Raw genomic sequence first — 17,757 nt, forward strand, 5'->3', positions numbered from 1 at the left:
GTGATACCAAACTCAGTCCTTAAATGGCGGCATTATCCTTTTAATTTCAGCCCGATTGTAATAGGCGAATATAAACTTTTTCCGTTTTGTAAAATGAATATGGATTCTGTCCGTCCTTCTCTCTGCATCCAACCCCTCATTTTCTAAGACGTTTGAGTTGGGTTAGTATTTCCTCGAATGTGGATTTGCACAATTTTTGGCCATACCCTCAAAGTCACGCACTTTTCATCCAAACTATGCCCCATTGTCAAGTGAGTCACAATGGGCCCGAAAAGTCAAGACTGGAGTTGTTCACACCAGCTCTGATGAGTAGATGGGCTGGAGGAAGATACTCCTCTTCATCAATCATGAACATTTTGAGTGGGGTACTCCTCTGTGTGCACCTTGCCATAAATCCTACTTCAGTCCCTGTTGGAGTAATATTTGTGGCATAGCTGCTCATCATGAATTTGAGTGGCGCATTCACCACTCCCCATCCCATGTATCATTTCTGAGGCCATGAAGCTGGTCTACAGTGGTGGTGTGGCGATACATATTGGCATTGGCTTATATAGCCTTTGTGTTTTTCAGCTTCACTGCAATTTTTTTCTTTTATATGGTACCCAATTAATTGGGCCTAAATAATTAAGTGGCATCTAAGTGGCAAAATTGAAGCAATAAGAGCTAGCTCTGATCACTGCAGTCACAGGCAGGTGCCAGCTGTATGATACAGCCATCACGGGGGAGCAGGTTCAGTTGCAGTGTCGAGGGAGGGAGTGGGGGGTAGGGAATGGTATTTTGGATTGCAACATTACCGCAAGCATATTTCGCCATGGAATAGACTGCTGTAGATGGAGTCTGGCCAAAATTCACTCCACTTTCCTCATTTAAATATTCATGCATGTTTGACAAATTTAAAGGCCTTCCTGAAATGTGGTGTAACATTAAAAACTAGAAGAAGGAAACCTGTAACTACACGTTTCGGACCCCGAACTAGTCCTTAACCATGGGATGAATAAGGAACAACCGTGTCTGACGACATAAGGTCAAATTGTCCCTCCAGTGAGGAAGGCGACAAACTCTAGCGCCACCTATTGGAAGTAGCAATCCTAAAAGTCAAAAGTAGCTTTTTAAACCAGTCTTTTCATAAGACAGGATTTATACCAGATCAAATCCCAATTTGCAGACAGTGTTTCAGGGTGATTGCCCCTCATCAGTGCAAAGTGTGGGTTTCTGATCTGGTTTATGAGTAGCTATGTGGGGACCACGGGTAAAAGACTATTCTCCTTATGGAGACCTGACAAACCAGTCTGGCTGCCAGTGAGGGGACTGACATAAGGTTATGAAGACTTACGGTTACATGTTCCTTCTAGGTTTAAAGGGAACCTGTCACCACATTTGTCCCCTATAAGGTGCGGCCACCACCAGTCTGCTCCTATATATAGCATTCCGGAATACTGTATATTCAATGTTAGTGTAGAAAGATGGGTCTCATGCCACGCTTATCACCATTCAAGAGGCAGATGCCTTTTAATCCATGTCCTTTATTGGACACGATAATAAACTGTGGAGGAAAGAAGCGCAATAGGGTCTTACCCAAGTAACAATGGGAGAAATGGAGGGAGATACTACTCACCTATAGGGGTTGTGACAGTCACAACTCCTATAACAGCATGTGTATAGATAATCCAGAGTCACAGCAGCGGTCCCTCGGTTTTGGCAGATAACAGAGAGTAATAGGATGAGGGTTTCCAAGCCGCGCCAAATGACGATCACATTAAGCTGTTAGCTTAATGTTGCTTTTTATTCCAATTACAGGTCTACGCGTTTCGGAAGGCACCCCTTCCTTCTTCAGGACCAGATGGCAAGAAAACATCAAATCTTGATGTTTTCTTGCCATCTGGTCCTGAAGAAGGAAGGGGTGCCTTCCGAAACGCGTAGACCTGTAATTGGAATAAAAAGCAACATTAATCTAACAGCTTAATGTGATCGTCATTTGGCGCGGCTTGGAAACCCTCATCCTATTACTCTCTGTTATATGTCCTTTATTGGAAAAAGCATATACAGGTCTACGCATTTCAAGGGTCTCAGCCCCCTTCCTCAGGACAATTTTGAATGACAGGATAATCTTCCCCATGGAGTACACACAGGCCGCTGCAGTGGTCTGCGATGGGAGTCATGTCCTCATCACTCAGCCTTTCTCTGACCATCAGAGTGGGCTCCACTGAACCCATGGGGGGTTATTTTTATCCCATTTTTGCCACTTGTAAAGTTTTTGAGGCCAGTTTTTGAGGCCAGACCACCCTTTAACCCCTTCACAACCCTTCACGGATCTATCCGTCATGGAGCTTGTGAGGTTAGTCCCCACCCCCTGCCGTGGGCAGGATGCGGCGATCCACGCACATATCAGCTGTTTTCAACAGCTGACGTGTGCCTGCATGTTCCGAGTGGAATCTCTTCCACCCGGAACATTTAACCCCTTACATCTCGCTGCCAAAGTCTGGAAGCGAGATGTATATGCGCGCGACCATTACTTACCGCCGCCCCCACCGGATGTCGCATGCATGATCACGTGACTGTGGTTGCCATGGTAGCACAGGGTCATGTGATGACGCCTGTAGCTAACATGAGTCACTTCCTCTCAGTGCCGGCATAGTGCCAGCATGGAGAGTAAAGCAGCATATCTGCAATTCTCATCTCTGTAACTGAGATCTATAGATAGTGCAGAGTGATCGGATTGCTGATCGCTATAGTCCCCTAGGGGGACTAGTAAAATAAAAAAAGTGAAAAAAAAGTTTTAATAAATAAAAAAAAAAAACCAAATGTTCAAATCACCCCCCTTTCGCCCCATTGGAAATTAAAGGGTTAAAAAAATATATACACATTTTGGTATCGCTGCGTTCAGAAACGCCCGATCTATCAAAATATAAAATCAATTAACCTGATCAGTAAACGGCGTAGCGGCAAAAAAATTCCAAACGCTAAAATTACGTTTTTTGGTCGCTGCAAGTTTTGCGCAAAATGCAATAACAGGCGATCAAAACGTAGCATCTGCGCAAAGATAGTACTCTTAAAACGTCAGCTCGAGACGCAAAAAATAAGCCATCACTGAGCCTCAGATCCCGAAAAATGAGAACTCAACGGGTTTCAGAAAATGGCGCAAAACGTGCGCCACTTTTATTGGACAAACTTGTGATTTTTTTTAACCCCTTAGATACAGGTAAACCTATACATGTTTGGTGTCTACAAACTCGCACCGACCTCAGGCATCGTACCCACAGATCAGTTTTACCATATATTGAACACCGTGAATAAAACATCCCAAAAACTATTGTGCGATCACTTTTTTTTGCAGTTTTTCCACACTTGGAATTTTTTTGCTTTTTTCCAGTACACTATATGGTAAAACGTATGGTTTCATTTAAAAGTACAACTCGTCCCGCAAAAAACAAGCCCTCATATGGCAAGATTGACGGAAAAATAAAAAAGTTACGGCTCTCAGAAGAAGGGGAGCAAAAAACAAAAACGGAAAACGCCCGGGGGCTGAAGGGGTTAAACTTCTTTTTATATATTTGCTTCCATGTATGTTTTATGGAGATCACAAGTTTATATAATGATCAACTTCTCATCAGTTAAGTGTAATACATGTATGATCCTGTTCTCAGTCGCACAGTCCATCATGAGACTACGGGCGCCAATGACGGCCCATCCATGATAAGCACTGACATTTCATTGGAGCTTTGATTGCGGTATATCTTCTATATTGCTTCCTATAGCTTATGCCAGACCTTCCTATGGAACTATAGCACAACCCAGTGGCTATATGTAGATGTCAGGAGCGCTGGGTAAAGCAGTAGGACATGGTGACCACAAGTTTTCTAGAACTTATTTGCTGATTTATTATTTTTTTGGGGGTGAGAGGGGTAGGGTGGGGGGTTGTCAAATCTGTGGATAAACCACAACTGATGCTATGACTCTGAATAGAAAACCTTACATGATCCAGGAGTAAGCATATGTAGTTAAGAGCTGGACATTACGGGAACTCGGGTAAGTAACAAAGTACAGGTGGTAGCATCTTAATAGGCCTAAGTCTAAAACAGAATTCTTTTTAAAGGGAACCTGTCAGCTCAGAGAACACTGTTAATCTGCAGATCTAGGGTTAATATGCAGGTAATAGTGTTAGAAAAGGGCCTGACAAACATACTGACAAGGTGGCTCCAGGGAGAAAATGAATTTTATTTCTCTCTGGAGCCACCAGCTTTGTTCTACAGGTGTGCTGGCGCGGCTACACCCATCACTCGCCTGTAATTTGAGCACGACTTGGCACTGACATGTCAACTGGTTTTGCAGTATATCCGAGCAGAAATGGTTGTTGATATAGGGTCAATCTGCAGGGTAATAGCGTCTGGAGACATGACAGGTTCCCTTTGTCTCCCCACTCGTGCTGCCGTTGTATGTGTGCTGGACTCGTTCAGGTCAGTAATGTCATCTGTGTACTTTCCCAGCACCTGCTTTTGGAGCCGCGGAGACAGATTATTCTACCGTAAGTTTTGTCAAATAAGGTTAAGTTTATCAAGTTATCTTATTTTGTTATAAAACCGGTTTATAAAGTCTAGACCCATGGTGACTATTTAGTCTTAGGTGGTCACAAAGTTCTATTAAAATCATAACATTAAAGATTCCTATACTGGTGACCCACGTGTCAAGTTACATTGGTGCAGAACAACCTGTGACAAAAATTATTAATTTTTACCAAATACTGAAGTCATTTGTAACCTTTCTTTTCCGGACTAGTTATATCCTGCAGATCACATTGCTTCAGTCTCCAGCAGAGGTGTCTACAGGCCTCTTCAGGGTAACCACGGGTCTAGACTTTGGTTGGAGCCCCCATATTAAAGGGACACAAAGAAAAACTACAGTGGTGTTCATAAGTCCTGCAAAGGATAAATTGATTTTTCAAGTTTTAAACGTTTTCTGTCGAATATCTTCGATGCTAATATGACATATTATATATGGTTTTGTTCAGAAAACAATTTTGCATTCTCTCCCTGTAATATTTGTAGCTTTTGAAGCAGTTTTGCCTGAAATTATTGCAACAATATGGGAATTGAAAGCGCAACTAAATATTGTACATCTTCAGATCCAAAATTAGCCAATCGCAGATGAGGTTCTTGTGACCAATCATAACCTAGATATGGCAGCCAATCACATTCCATTACATTGCCTCACATCTGCTGCTTAGTTTGTTAGTTTTATCTGTAGGTCTAGCTAGTGAATCATACTGTAGAGCTTTATGATGGGAGCCTTCAGATTTTTGTCAGCGGAAGATCGTGTGCGAGTTGTGGTGCTACATGAAGAGGGTTATGCTGGCCCTCAGATCGCAAGGAAAGTCGGCTGTAATCAGAGGACAGTTGTAAGAATTTTGCAGAAACATAAGAAGCTTGGAATTACCCAGGACAGGCCCAGATCTGGTCGGCCCAGAAAGTCAACTAAAAGGGAGGATAGAGTACTGATAAGAACATCCCTTGCCAATGGAAAGCTCACCTCTCCTCAGCTTCTGCGAGAATGGCAAGAAAAGTGCAATATTGAGGTAGCAACATCAACTGTTAGGAAGAGATGTTTGGAAGCAGGATTGAGAGGGTGCAAGGCCCGAAAGAAGCCATTGATGACAGCCATACAAAGACAAAGGCGAAAACTGTGGGTATTGAAATATTCAAAATGGAGGAAGGAGGAGTGGGAAAAAGTGCTCTTTAGTGATGAAAGCATTTTTTACATTTTAGGAAATGATGGCAAGTCTTATATGAGAAGGTTTCCACATGAAGAGTACAAGCCAGAGTGTTTGAGCTTGTCTGTGAAACATCCGATGAAAGTAATGGTCTAGGGCTGTATGGCAGCCAATGGTGTTGGAAGGCTTCATATTGTGGAGTGTATGGTTAATGCAAAAAATACATAGACATCCTTAATAAGAAAATGCTGCCTTCTGCTCAACACCTGTTTTCAGGGGATTATATCTTCCAGGATGATAATGCTCCTTGTCACAGAGCTAAGACCGTAACGGAATGGAAAATAAAGAACAAGGTGGCTACTACTGACTGGCCAGCCCAGTCCCCGGACCTCAATCCAATTGAAAATTTGTGGCACAAGGTATCAGTAGAGATATCTAAAAAAACAGCCAAGGACCAAGAGAGAGTTGATTGAGGCTCTGATACAGGCCTGGAACCACATCATCACTCGTGAACATCTGCAGAAGCTTGTTCACTCAATGCCACAGAGATGCAAAGGCTGGCCAATAAAGTATTAGACGCTAAAGATGCACTCAAAAGGCCCTTTTCAGGACTCTGAATTAAATAAAAAATAAATCTTTAAAAGTAAAATTTAAGTCTGTGTAAACTTGCATTGGAAGTTAATGAACTTAGAAACCTGTTCTCCATTCTACACACTGTACTGGTGTAGGTATGGTTATCCTGTAAAAAAAATATCAAAAATGCACATACCATAACAATTTATACACTTGGGACATTCAAAAATGAGTATGGCATACAATGAGGGATTACAAAAACATATATATTCCACCAGTTTCACTGTAGAGATGCAGAAGTGTGAAATATATAGTCTCTTTATCGTTCCTTTGGGAGACCCACACCATGGGTGTTTAGCTTCTGCCTCCGGAGGACACACAAAGTACTACACTTAAAAGTGTAGCTTCTCCCTCTGAGCTTATACACCCCCTGGTAGCCAGTCCTAGCCAGTTTATTGCTTTGTGTCAGGAGGCATACATCCACACATGCATTCTCATCTGATTTGTTTGACTTTTGGAAAGAGTTTGAAGAAAAGCGGGTCCATGTCTGGACTCCCGGCATGTCCCTTCTCACCCCACTGTGTCGGCGGTGTTGTTAAGGTTGATTTACAAGGCTGCAGCCTTACATGCCGCGCTCCTTCACCATCCCTTCTGGGCTCTGGCTTGAAGTGGGAGCCCGCACGGTCTCCATGCCTGGCAGGAGTCCGGTCTCCATCCACAGCCCCTTGAGGATTCTGTTGGACCGGAGCACTCATCCCCAGGGACATGGCCCTGCGTCTCAGCAGCTAAGTACCTGAGACGTTTATGTTGGGGGTCCCGGTTCTTTATTGTAAGGGGAGAGTATGCTGTATGTGATTGTTTTAACTTTTCCGGCGGGTTCTCTAGCTTTTGCCTGATAACCGCGCCGATGGTGCCTGCTTGTTGGCCTCGCCGCTTAAATTTAGGCCCCGGCTTCGCCGGAGGCCTAGTTTCATTTTCCTGCCCTCGCATGTCACTCATGCAGAGGGACAGGTTCGGCTCCTCCCGGCGGCCGTTCTACACAGGGGAGGGACACTCCCCACTGCTGGGGCGTCCCTCCTTCCCTGCAGGTCTCTATAGCCCTCCAGTTCCCGCTCTTTTATAGGAACGCCCTCTTCTCAGGCAGAGTTCACTCTGCTCTGGGACATCCTGCATTCTGCATCTCTGCTGAGGTGCTGCGACTGGGGGGCCGGGCTTCGGGATCTGGAGGGCACACAACACCGCGCTCAGCGGTCTGGTAAGCCACAGCCGGTCTCCGGTTGTGGACCTCTGTATATTCTCCCTGGGGTTCATTCTCTGCAAAGCCCCCACTCCAGCAGCATGTCTCACACAAGGAGCAAGGCTCCAAAGCTTTATTCTGCATGCACTGTATGTAAGCTCCTGCTGCCTGAGCCGAGCACCTATCCACATTGTGATGTCTGCTCTAACTTGGCGGTGCCACAGCCTGGAGTCTCACCCCCAGTGGTCTCTCAGGCTGCTGCTGCACCTGTGACTGAACCCCCGGCCTGGGTAGAGTCCTTTTCTAGGTCCATATCCCAGTCATTTGCTGAGGGGACTTTTGTTCAGGACAGGACTTTGATGAATATGCATCAGCCCCCCTCACAGGGTGCCTCTAATACTCTTGACAGAGGACTCCTATCCTCTGACCTCCGTTTATCGGAGCTCACGGAGGATTCATCATCTGATCCCAGACCCCGTCCTTCTGAGAGAAGGCGCAGGGTTTCCTCCCCCTCCCCATCCCACGGCTCTGTCTCAAGAGCTGACTCTCAAGATGAGGAGGATGCCCTCACTGGGGGCTCGGAGGCTATGTATCCCATCGATTTCTCTGAGGGTGACTCAGATCTTAGTGATTTGATTGCTTCTATTAATTCTGTGCTGGATCTCTATCCGCCAGTGTCAGAGGAGCAACTCTCTTTGGCAGAAAAACATCAGTTTACCTCGCCTAAGAGAGTGAAGAGTGTGTTCTTTAACCACTCCAGTTTTCAGACCGCTGTGACCAAACCCAGGGCCTGCCCTGACAAACGCTTTCCAAAGCGTGGTTCTGATGACCGGTTTCCATTTCCACCTGAGGTGGTGAAGTAGTGGTCTCACTCCCCAAAGGTAGACCCTCCGGTGTCTAGGCTATCAGCCCGGACCGTTGTGTCGGTGGCTGACGGCACCTCACTTAAGGATTCCACTGACCGTCAGATTGACCTTCTGGCCAAATCTGTGTATGAAGCTGCGGGGGCCGCGTTTTCCCCGACTTTTGCAGCAGTGTGGGCTCTCAAAGCCATCTCTGCTTCTCTAGAGGAGATGCATTCCCTCACCAAGGAATCTATGCCTGAGATGGTTACCTTAACTGCTCAGGCTTCTGCTTTTTCATCCTATGCCATGTCTGCCATGCTAGAGGCTGCTCACCGCACTGCGGTGGCTTCAGCTAATTCTCTTGTTATCCGCAGGATTTTGTGGCTTCAAGAGTGGAAGGCAGATGCTTCTTCCAAGAAGTCTCTTGCTGGGCTCCCTTTTGCTGGTTCACGGCTGTTTGGTGAACAGCTGGATGAAATCATTAAAGAAGCTACTGGCGGGAAGAGTACTTCCATGCCACAAACCAAGACCAGGAAACCCGCCCAGGGTAGGAATCAATCGAGGTTTCGTTCCTTTCGTTCCTCCAACTGGTCATCCTCTAAGCCTTCCGCCTCGTCCGCTAACTCGGCCAAGGATCAGAAATCCAACTGGCGCCCAAAAGCGCGTCCGCAGAAGACCGCAGTAGGTTCTGCCACTAAGGCAGCTTCCTCATGACTCTCGGCCCGCTCCAGCCACGTCCTTAGTCGGTGGCAGGCTCTCCCACTTTGGCGACGCTTGGTTAAAGCAAGTCTCCGATCAGTGGGTGAGAGACATCATATCTCACGGCTACAGGATAGAATTCTCTTCCAGCCCTCCAAACAGATTTTTTCTCTCAACTCCCCCCTGCTCCAAGGCCGCCGCCTTCTCGCAGGCCGTGGCGTCCTTGCAGGCAAACGGAGTGATTGTCCCAGTTCCCGCTCAGGAACGGTTCAGGGGTTTTTACTCAAATCTCTTCCTAGTTCCAAAAAAGGACGGTACCTTCCGGCCCATCGTGGATCTTAAGCTTCTCAACAAGCATGTCCGGGTGCGGCATTTTCGCATGGAGTCTCTGCGATCAGTTATTGCCTCTATGACCCAAGGGGATTTCCTGGCGTCCATAGACATCAGAGATGCCTATCTACATGTGCCAATCGCAGTGCGTTGGTTACGTTTTGCGATAGGAGAGGATCATTTCCAATTCGTGGCTCTCCCCTTCGGGTTAGCCACGGCCCCTCGGGTATTCACCAAGGTCATGGCGGCAGTGATTGCGGTCCTGCACCTCCAGGGGTTAGCAGTGCTTCCTTATCTGGACAACCTTCTGGTCAAGGGTACATCCAGCGCAGACTGTCAGCGGAGTGTTTCGCTCACTCTCGCCACTCTAGCCCAATTCGGGTGGATTGTCAATCTTCCCAAATCCACTCTGACTCCGACCCAGAGTCTCACGTACCTAGGGATGCAGTTCGAGACTTGCCGGCACTTGTGAAGTTGCCCTTAGACAAACAGCTGTCACTCCGGTTGGCGGTGCGCTCTCTCCTGAGGCCCCGCCGTTATACCCTCAGGCGTCTGATGCAGGTGCTGGGTCAAATGGTGGCCTCCATGGAGGCGGTTCCCTTTGCCCAGTTCCATCTGCGTCTTCTGCAGCTGGACATTCTCCGCTGTTGGGACAAGCGGCCTTCCTCCTTACAGAGGTTAGTGGCTCTGTCGCCACGGACCAGGAGCTCTCTTCAGTGGTGGCTTCGACCCCTCTCCCTGTCCCAAGGGCGCTCCTTCCTGACTCCGTCCTGGGTGATTCTCACCACGGATGCCAGCCTATCCGGCTGGGGAGCAGTACATCTCCACCACAAAGCACAGGGCACTTGGACTCCGTCCGAGTCAGCCCTTTCAATCAATGTGCTGGAAACCAGAGCTGTGCTTCTAGCTCTCCTAGCCTTTCACCACCTGTTGGCGGGCAGGCACATTCGAGTCCAGTCAGACAACGCGACAGCGGTTGCCTACATCAATCACCAAGGCGGGACACGCAGCCGCCTGGCAATGTTGGAGATCCAACGCATTCTTCAATGGGCGGAGGACTCCAAGTCCACCATATCCGCAGTCCACATCCCTGGCGTAGAAAACTGGGAGGCAGATTATCTCAGCCGTCAATCCGTGGACGGTGGCGAGTGGTCCCTGCACCCGGCAGTGTTTCAGTCAATCTGCCGCAAGTGGGGCACTGCGGACGTAGACCTAATGGCATCCCGTCACAACAACAAGGCTCCGGTTTACGTGGCTCGCTCCCACGATCCTCAGGCCTTCGCCGCGGACGCTCTGGTTCAAGACTGGTCCCAGTTTCGTCTGTCCTACGTGTTTCCCCCTCTAGCTCGCTTGCCCAGAGTCCTGCGCAAGATCAGAATGGAGGGCCGTCGAGTCATCCTCATTGCACCGGACTGGCCCAGGCGAGCTTGGTATCCGGACCTGCTCCAACTGTCCGTGGAGATGCCGTGGCATCTTCCGGACCGTCCAGACCTGCTCTTGCAAGGTCCGTTTTTCCGCCCGAATTCTGCGGCACTCAAATTGACGGCGTGGCTCTTGAGTCCTGGATTTTGACGGCTTCTGGTATTCCTCCTGAAGTCATCTCTACTATGACTCGGGCCCGTAAGTCTTCCTCCGTCAAGATCTATCACAGGACTTGGAAAATTTTCCTGTCCTGGTGTCGCTCTTCCGGCCATTCTCCTTGGCCATTCTCGTTGCCGACCCTTCTGTCTTTTTTACAGTCCGGTCTGCAGCTAGGACTGTCCCTCAACTCTCTCAAGGGACAAGTCTCAGCTCTATCAGTGCTGTTCCAGCGGCGTCTCGCCCGGCTGGCTCAGGTCCGCACCTTCATGCAAGGTGCGTCTTACATCATTCCGCCTTATCGGCGGCCCTTGGATCCCTGGGACCTTAACTTGGTCCTCACGGTATTGCAGAAACCCCCTTTCGAGCCCCTTAGGGAGGTTTCTTTGTATCGTCTTTCTCAAAAGGTGGCCTTTCTAGTTGCCATAACTTCTCTCAGGAGAGTCTCTGATTTGGCTGCGCTCTCCTCGGAGTCACCTTTTTTGGTTTTTCACCAAGACAAGGTAGTTCTCCGTCCGACCCCGGACTTTCTTCCTAAGGTGGTCTCTCCCTTCCACCTTAACCAGGATATTTCCTTGCCTTCCTTCTGTCCGGCCCCTGTTCATCGCTTTGAGAAAGCGCTGCATACTCTAGATCTGGTGCGTGCTCTCCGGATCTATGTGTCTCGCACCGCTGCGCTTAGGCGGTGCACCTCTCTTTTTGTGCTAACCACAGGGCGGCGCAAGGGTCTCTCTGCTTCTAAGCCGACCTTGGCCCGTTGGATTAGATCGACCATTTCGGACGCCTACCAGAGTACTCAGGTGCCTCCCCCGCCGGGGATCAAAGCACACTCGACCAGAGCTGTCGGTGCCTCTTGGGCTTTTAGGCACCAGGCTACGGCTCAACAAGTCTGTCAGGCTGCCACTTGGACTAGCCTGCATACCTTTTCGAAGCACTACCAAGTGCATGCTTCGGCAGAGGCGAGCTTGGGCAGACGCATCCTTCAGGCGGCTGTCGCCCACTTGTGAAGTTAGGCTCCGCCTACTTCTTAGTTTTTTCTGTTTATTCCCACCCAGGGACAGCTTTGGAACGTCCCATGGTCTGGGTCTCCCAAAGGAACAATAAAGAAAGAGAATTTTGTTACTTACCGTAAATTCTTTTTCTTATAGTTCCGTATTGGGAGACCCAGCACCCTCCCTGTTGCCTGTTGGCAATTTTCTTGTTCCGTGTGTTATCACCGGCTGTTGTCGTGGACAGAGTCTCCGGTTGTTCCGGTTCTTACTCGGTTCTACTTGTGGGTGGCTATTCTCCTTCAGCTTTTGCACTAAACTGGCTAGGACTGGCTACCAGGGGGTGTATAAGCTCAGAGGGAGGAGCTACTCTTTTAGGTGTAGTACTTTGTGTGTCCTCCGGCGGCAGAAGCTAAACACCCATGGTCTGGGTTTCCCAATACGGAACTATAAGAAAAAGAATTTGCGGTAAGTAACAAAATTCTCTTTTTTCTTTATGCCTATGCAGGACGTATGAACACCACTGTAAATCTAAACTGATTAGTATAATCTCCTTCTCTATCCAATGTCACCACCATCAGTAATAGAAGTTCAGATTAAGTGCTGGGGAAGGGCGTGTGTGAAAGTGGCTTTAGGCACTATTTTTTTTAAAATCTGCATTGGAGAAGAAACATCCCTATCGCTCCATGTTTGGTGGATGTGGCTGTTAAATCTTTACTTTGCTCTCATAAGCTGGATTTTGGGATTTTATTTTCCTCCCTAATTTCTGCTGTGTCCCCGTTAATATTTTATTCTGATTTTCATTTAATTTGTAAGTTGTACCTGTACAATATTCAGTTTGCTCCTGGCCTTGTCTAATTCACACACACGTTTTCTTAAATATACACTGCTCAGAGGGAATCTGTCCCTTGATTCATGCTGGTCAGACCACGGGAAGCATGTATCAGATACATGCTGCACGATTGCAGGCACGTTTTTAGTCCAGCACCACCCTTGTCTGACTACACCCTGCTCAGATATAGATGATTGACAGGTCTTTCCCTATGTATACATGTGCGATATACCTGTCAGTGCTCTTTAGCAACGCTTAGCACAGCCAGCCGGAGGTGACCATGGACTACTCTCATCTCTTATGGTTCTTGCATAGACCTTCAAGCTATGTTTTTCCTAATGCGGAGGAAGCATTTCATAAAAATATCTGATCAATCGTGCAACCCGGATGCGATTCACCCTGCCTGTGGTTTGCACAGCATGAATGAAGTGACCGCTTCCCTTTAAGGGAACACTTAAATCACACATCAGATCTCAAAAGAAGGATTAGAAAAGAAGTTAAAAATGTTTAATGATATTGGTGTAATTCTTTGAGATGATGTATCAGCAGTCAGTGGAAACCAAAATAGTCAACCATCTGATGGCTGTATTCCACATTACTCAAAAATGTAAAGTAAACTTTAATTCAACAGCTTTAATTAGCTTTATAGTGTGACCCCATGTGCCTGTATCCACACCGGACAATATCTGAGAACTCTCCTGATGAGACAGCAGCTCATGTTCTGAGGAATCTTCTCGTTGGCCAGGATGTGGGCTTCAGCGACCTCCTGCGCAGTCTGTGGTGCAGCTTGGTGGCATCGAATGTACAGATACATAATGTCCCAGAGGTTTTCAGTTGGATGAGGGCAAATAAGTGACATCAAAGCCATTGTCATCCTTGAATTGACTACATACTCTGGTCATATGAGGACGTGCATTATACTGCACAAGGAGAACCCCAGGGACCATTGCACCAGCTTGAGGTTTGACAATGGTTCTAAGGATTTCATCCCAGTATTTAACAGAAGTCTGGAGACCAACGTGTTTGACTTTCCAAGGACGGACCATCACAACAAACCTGACACATTGTATAGTGTCGCGGGCAGCGTACTGTTAACTATGACGTCTCCAGACTCACATCTGTCACATGCCCTCAGTGTGAACCTGGATTATCTGTGAAGACAAGGCACACCCAAGGTTGACCTGATAATTCTGCTGCTCTATGGAGCAACTCTGTGCTGGGGTGTGAGCACCAGTCCCAATACAGGACGTCCGGCACTCATGCCACTCTCTCATGGAGGCGGTCACTGTTATGCTTGCCAGCATCCCGCTGAAGGTCATTTTGTAGGATTTTGGCAGTTCCCCTCCTGTTCCTTCTGTCACAAAGGAACACATGCCGATCCTGTGGCTGAGTTGACCTTTGCCTTGCTCGGCTCTCCAACAGTCTGTGACCTGGTTTTGCTCCATCTTGACTCTGCTGTTTGGATGTGACATCCTGGGGGAGCCAGTCTATTATCTATCTGAATGGGCTGCAGGCCTCGCTTCATGCTCGCAATAGTGACACAAGCCAAACACACAACTACAGATGAATCCATAAGAATCCACCTGCAGAAAAATTCTGTTTTTTTGGGTTGTCTAACTGTTACCTCTGCAGTGCACCTGTGGTCACTTAGACTTACTCCAAAGCTGGTACGAGTCGCTTTTCCTTCGTAGCTGGACAGATTTATAGCCCTGAAGTGTAATTGGCTTATACGGAGATGTGTAAGTGTTCCCTTCATGCTTCTGAGCAGCGTATATAACATAATTTTATATTATAATTTTAATAATGTTTAGAATGAGCCTTCATGTCTGGATCTTCTAGGTAATTGCTTTCCACACTATACTGGTACATGTCCATTATATATTAGAAACATTTGTTCAAATTCGTCTTGGAGATACTTTGATGAAAAAAAAGAAGTTTGTCTGTCAAGACGACTTGCACCTTGGCAGAACCCCATATGGTATCCTCACCAGGGCTGTGGAGTCGGAGTCGTGGAGTCGGAGTCGGAGCTCATTTTGGTGGAGTCGGAGTCGGAGTTGGAGTCGGTATAAAATGCACCGACTCCGACTCCTAAAATATATAATAAATTGGGGACAGGAGTGCAATGCAGAATGTGCTGAATATTTTACTAAATAATAACATTTAGTATAATGCTTATATTTAAGTGAAAAATTTATTGTAGTATAATGTGAACATCAGACATTTAATTGTTTTTATGATACAATAATCAAGATATTTGGATAGAACATAAAATATTTATTGGATACAACTTTAGAACACAAAAAACTAATAAATTGTAAATATGTAATATTATATATATATACACAGTGTATATACACACACAAGATATATATGTAATCTACTGTATATTACATAGTGTATTACATATTTACAATTTATTACAGTTTTTTGTGTTCTAAAGTTGTATCCAATAAATATATTTTATGTTCTATCCAAATATCTTGATTATTGTATCATAAAAATTATTAAATGTCTAATGTTCACATACACATATTCATGTACTACAATAAATTTTTCACCTAACTATAAGCAATATATGTAGGAGTCGGAGTCGGAGCCGGAGTCGGAGTCGGTGCAAGAGAATTTGAGGAGTCGGAGTCGGAGTCGAAGGTTTGGCTTACCGACTCCACAGCCCTGATCCTCACACAACATCTTGTAACTATGAAAATTAGTAGCTTCTTATTTACAGTAGATTTTGCATAGAGGATAGGGATTGTGTGTGCAAAAAATAGGAGTACTAGCCAGTGATTTCTCCTGTGGGGAATACATAGTTGGGGAAAGATTCTATATCTGAAGTTTGCTCTTATAAATTAAATACCGCTGTTGCCCCATTTTACATTTTTTTCCATAGAGCAGCGCTTCTATTTCTGCGTAGGACTGGTCTGGTGTCAAGTTTGCATCTATGTGATCACCAATCAACACCTTATAATCAGGGCTGTGGAGTCGGAGTCGGAGTCGTGGAGTCGGAGTCGGAGCTCATTTTGGTGGAGTCGGAGTCGGTATAAAATGCACCGACTCCGACTCCTAAAATATATAATAAATTGGGGACAGGAGTGCAATGCAGAATGTGCTGAATATTTTACTAAATAACAACATTTAGTATAATGCTTATATTTAAGTGAAAAATTTATTGTAGTACAATGTGAACATCAGACATTTTAATTGTTTTTATGATACAATAATCAAGATATTTGGATAGAACATAAAATATTTATTGGAATACAACTTTAGAACACAAAAAAACTAATAAATTGTAAATATGTAATATATATAATATATATATATATACAGTGTATATACACACACACAAGATATATATGTAATCTACTGTATATTACATAGTGTATTACATATTTACAATTTATTACAGTTTTTTGTGTTCTAAAGTTGTATTCCAATAAATATATTTTATGTTCTATCCAAATATCTTGATTATTGTATCATAAAAATTATTAAATGTCTGATGTTCGCATACACATATTCATGTACTACAATAAATTTTTCACCTAACTATAAGCAATATATGTAGGAGCCGGAGTCGGAGCCGGAGTCGGAGCCGGAGTCGGAGTCGGTGCAAGAGAATTTGAGGAGTCGGAGTCGAAGGTTTGGCTTACCGACTCCACAGCCCTGCTTATAATACATACAGAGCAGAGCACAGTAATTTACATTGCATTACTTATACTAGATTACAGCCAGTGTAATAAGAGCTGAAATCTCCCAGCATGCTTTGCTGATCAGTGTTTGCACATGCTGTAGCTTGTTTTTGGTAAGGCCATATTCACACACTGCTCTCCGCACAGCACCGCATTGAGGTTCCCATCAGAATCCCCAGAAAAAAAACAGATTCAGCCAGAAACCCTGCCTTAGCCATTCACTATCAGATGAACGGTCACTTTATACAAATTCTGGCCTCCGTCCTAAAAGGCTCTCATCGTTTTCGGATATGTTGTAAATCATGTTTTTATACAGGTCTGAATAAGGCTTTGTGTGAGCACGTTGCGTTTTTTTTCCCGTGTTTACGCAGCATTTAAAACAGCGTAAATGCATGCGTTGTGCTTCCCCAGCAAAGTCTGAGAGGTTCCAAATTCCATGCGCACGTTGCTTTTTTAAGCGCAGTGTTTTGGATGCTAAATATTTGACAAAATCGATGCGTTTAAAAAAGCAGCATGTCACTTCTTTTGTGCATTTTGGTTGCATTTTCCACCCATTGAAATCGATGTCTCTCTCTCTCTCTCTCTCTCTCTCTCTCATATATAGATAGATATAGATAGATAGATATATCTATAGATATATATATATATATATATATATATATATAGATCTATAGATATATCTATCTATATCTATAGATATATATATATATATATATATATATATATCTATAGATATAGATATATATATATATATATATATATATATATATATATATATATATATATATATATATATATATATATATATATATACACACACATATATATACACAGTGCCTACAAGTAGTATTCAACCCCCTGCAGATTTAGCAGGTTTGATAAGATGCAAATATGTTAGAGCCTGCAAACTTCAAACAAGAGCAGGATTTATTAACAGATGCATAAATCTTACAAACCAACAAGATATGTTGCTCAGTTAAATTTTAATAAATTTTCAACATAAAAGTGTGGGTCAATTATTATTCAACCCCTAGGTTTAATATTTTGTGGAATAACCCTTGTTTGCAATTACAGCTAATAATCGTCTTTTATAAGACCTGATCAGGCCGGCACAGGTCTCTGGAGTTATCTTGGCCCACTCCTCCATACAGATCTTCTCCAAGTTATCTAGGTTCTTTGGGTGTCTCATGTGGACTTTAATCTTGAGCTCCTTCCACAAGTTTTCAATTGGGTTAAGGTCAGGAGACTGACTAGGCCACTGCAACACCTTGATTTTTT

At 45.1% G+C, this 17,757-nt stretch overlaps 1 protein-coding gene across 4 annotated transcripts in view; it reads left to right on the plus strand.

The window, feature by feature from the left end:
• RBM33 (RNA binding motif protein 33) overlaps nucleotides 1-17,757 on the plus strand; it is a 222,529-nt gene that overhangs the window by 182,676 nt on the left and 22,096 nt on the right. Inside the window, exon 18 of one of the 4 annotated variants that reach the window (XM_075315442.1) lies at nucleotides 4,485-4,522. The exons of the other annotated variants lie outside the window; for them this stretch is intronic. Within the exon in view, the coding sequence (XP_075171557.1) occupies nucleotides 4,485-4,522 (38 nt within the window). The remainder of the gene's footprint in view (nucleotides 1-4,484; nucleotides 4,523-17,757) is intronic. 4 annotated transcript variants of the gene reach the window in all.

Source organism: Anomaloglossus baeobatrachus, chromosome 6 (genome assembly GCF_048569485.1).
Source record: "Anomaloglossus baeobatrachus isolate aAnoBae1 chromosome 6, aAnoBae1.hap1, whole genome shotgun sequence".
Lineage (NCBI taxonomy): Eukaryota > Metazoa > Chordata > Amphibia > Anura > Aromobatidae > Anomaloglossus > Anomaloglossus baeobatrachus.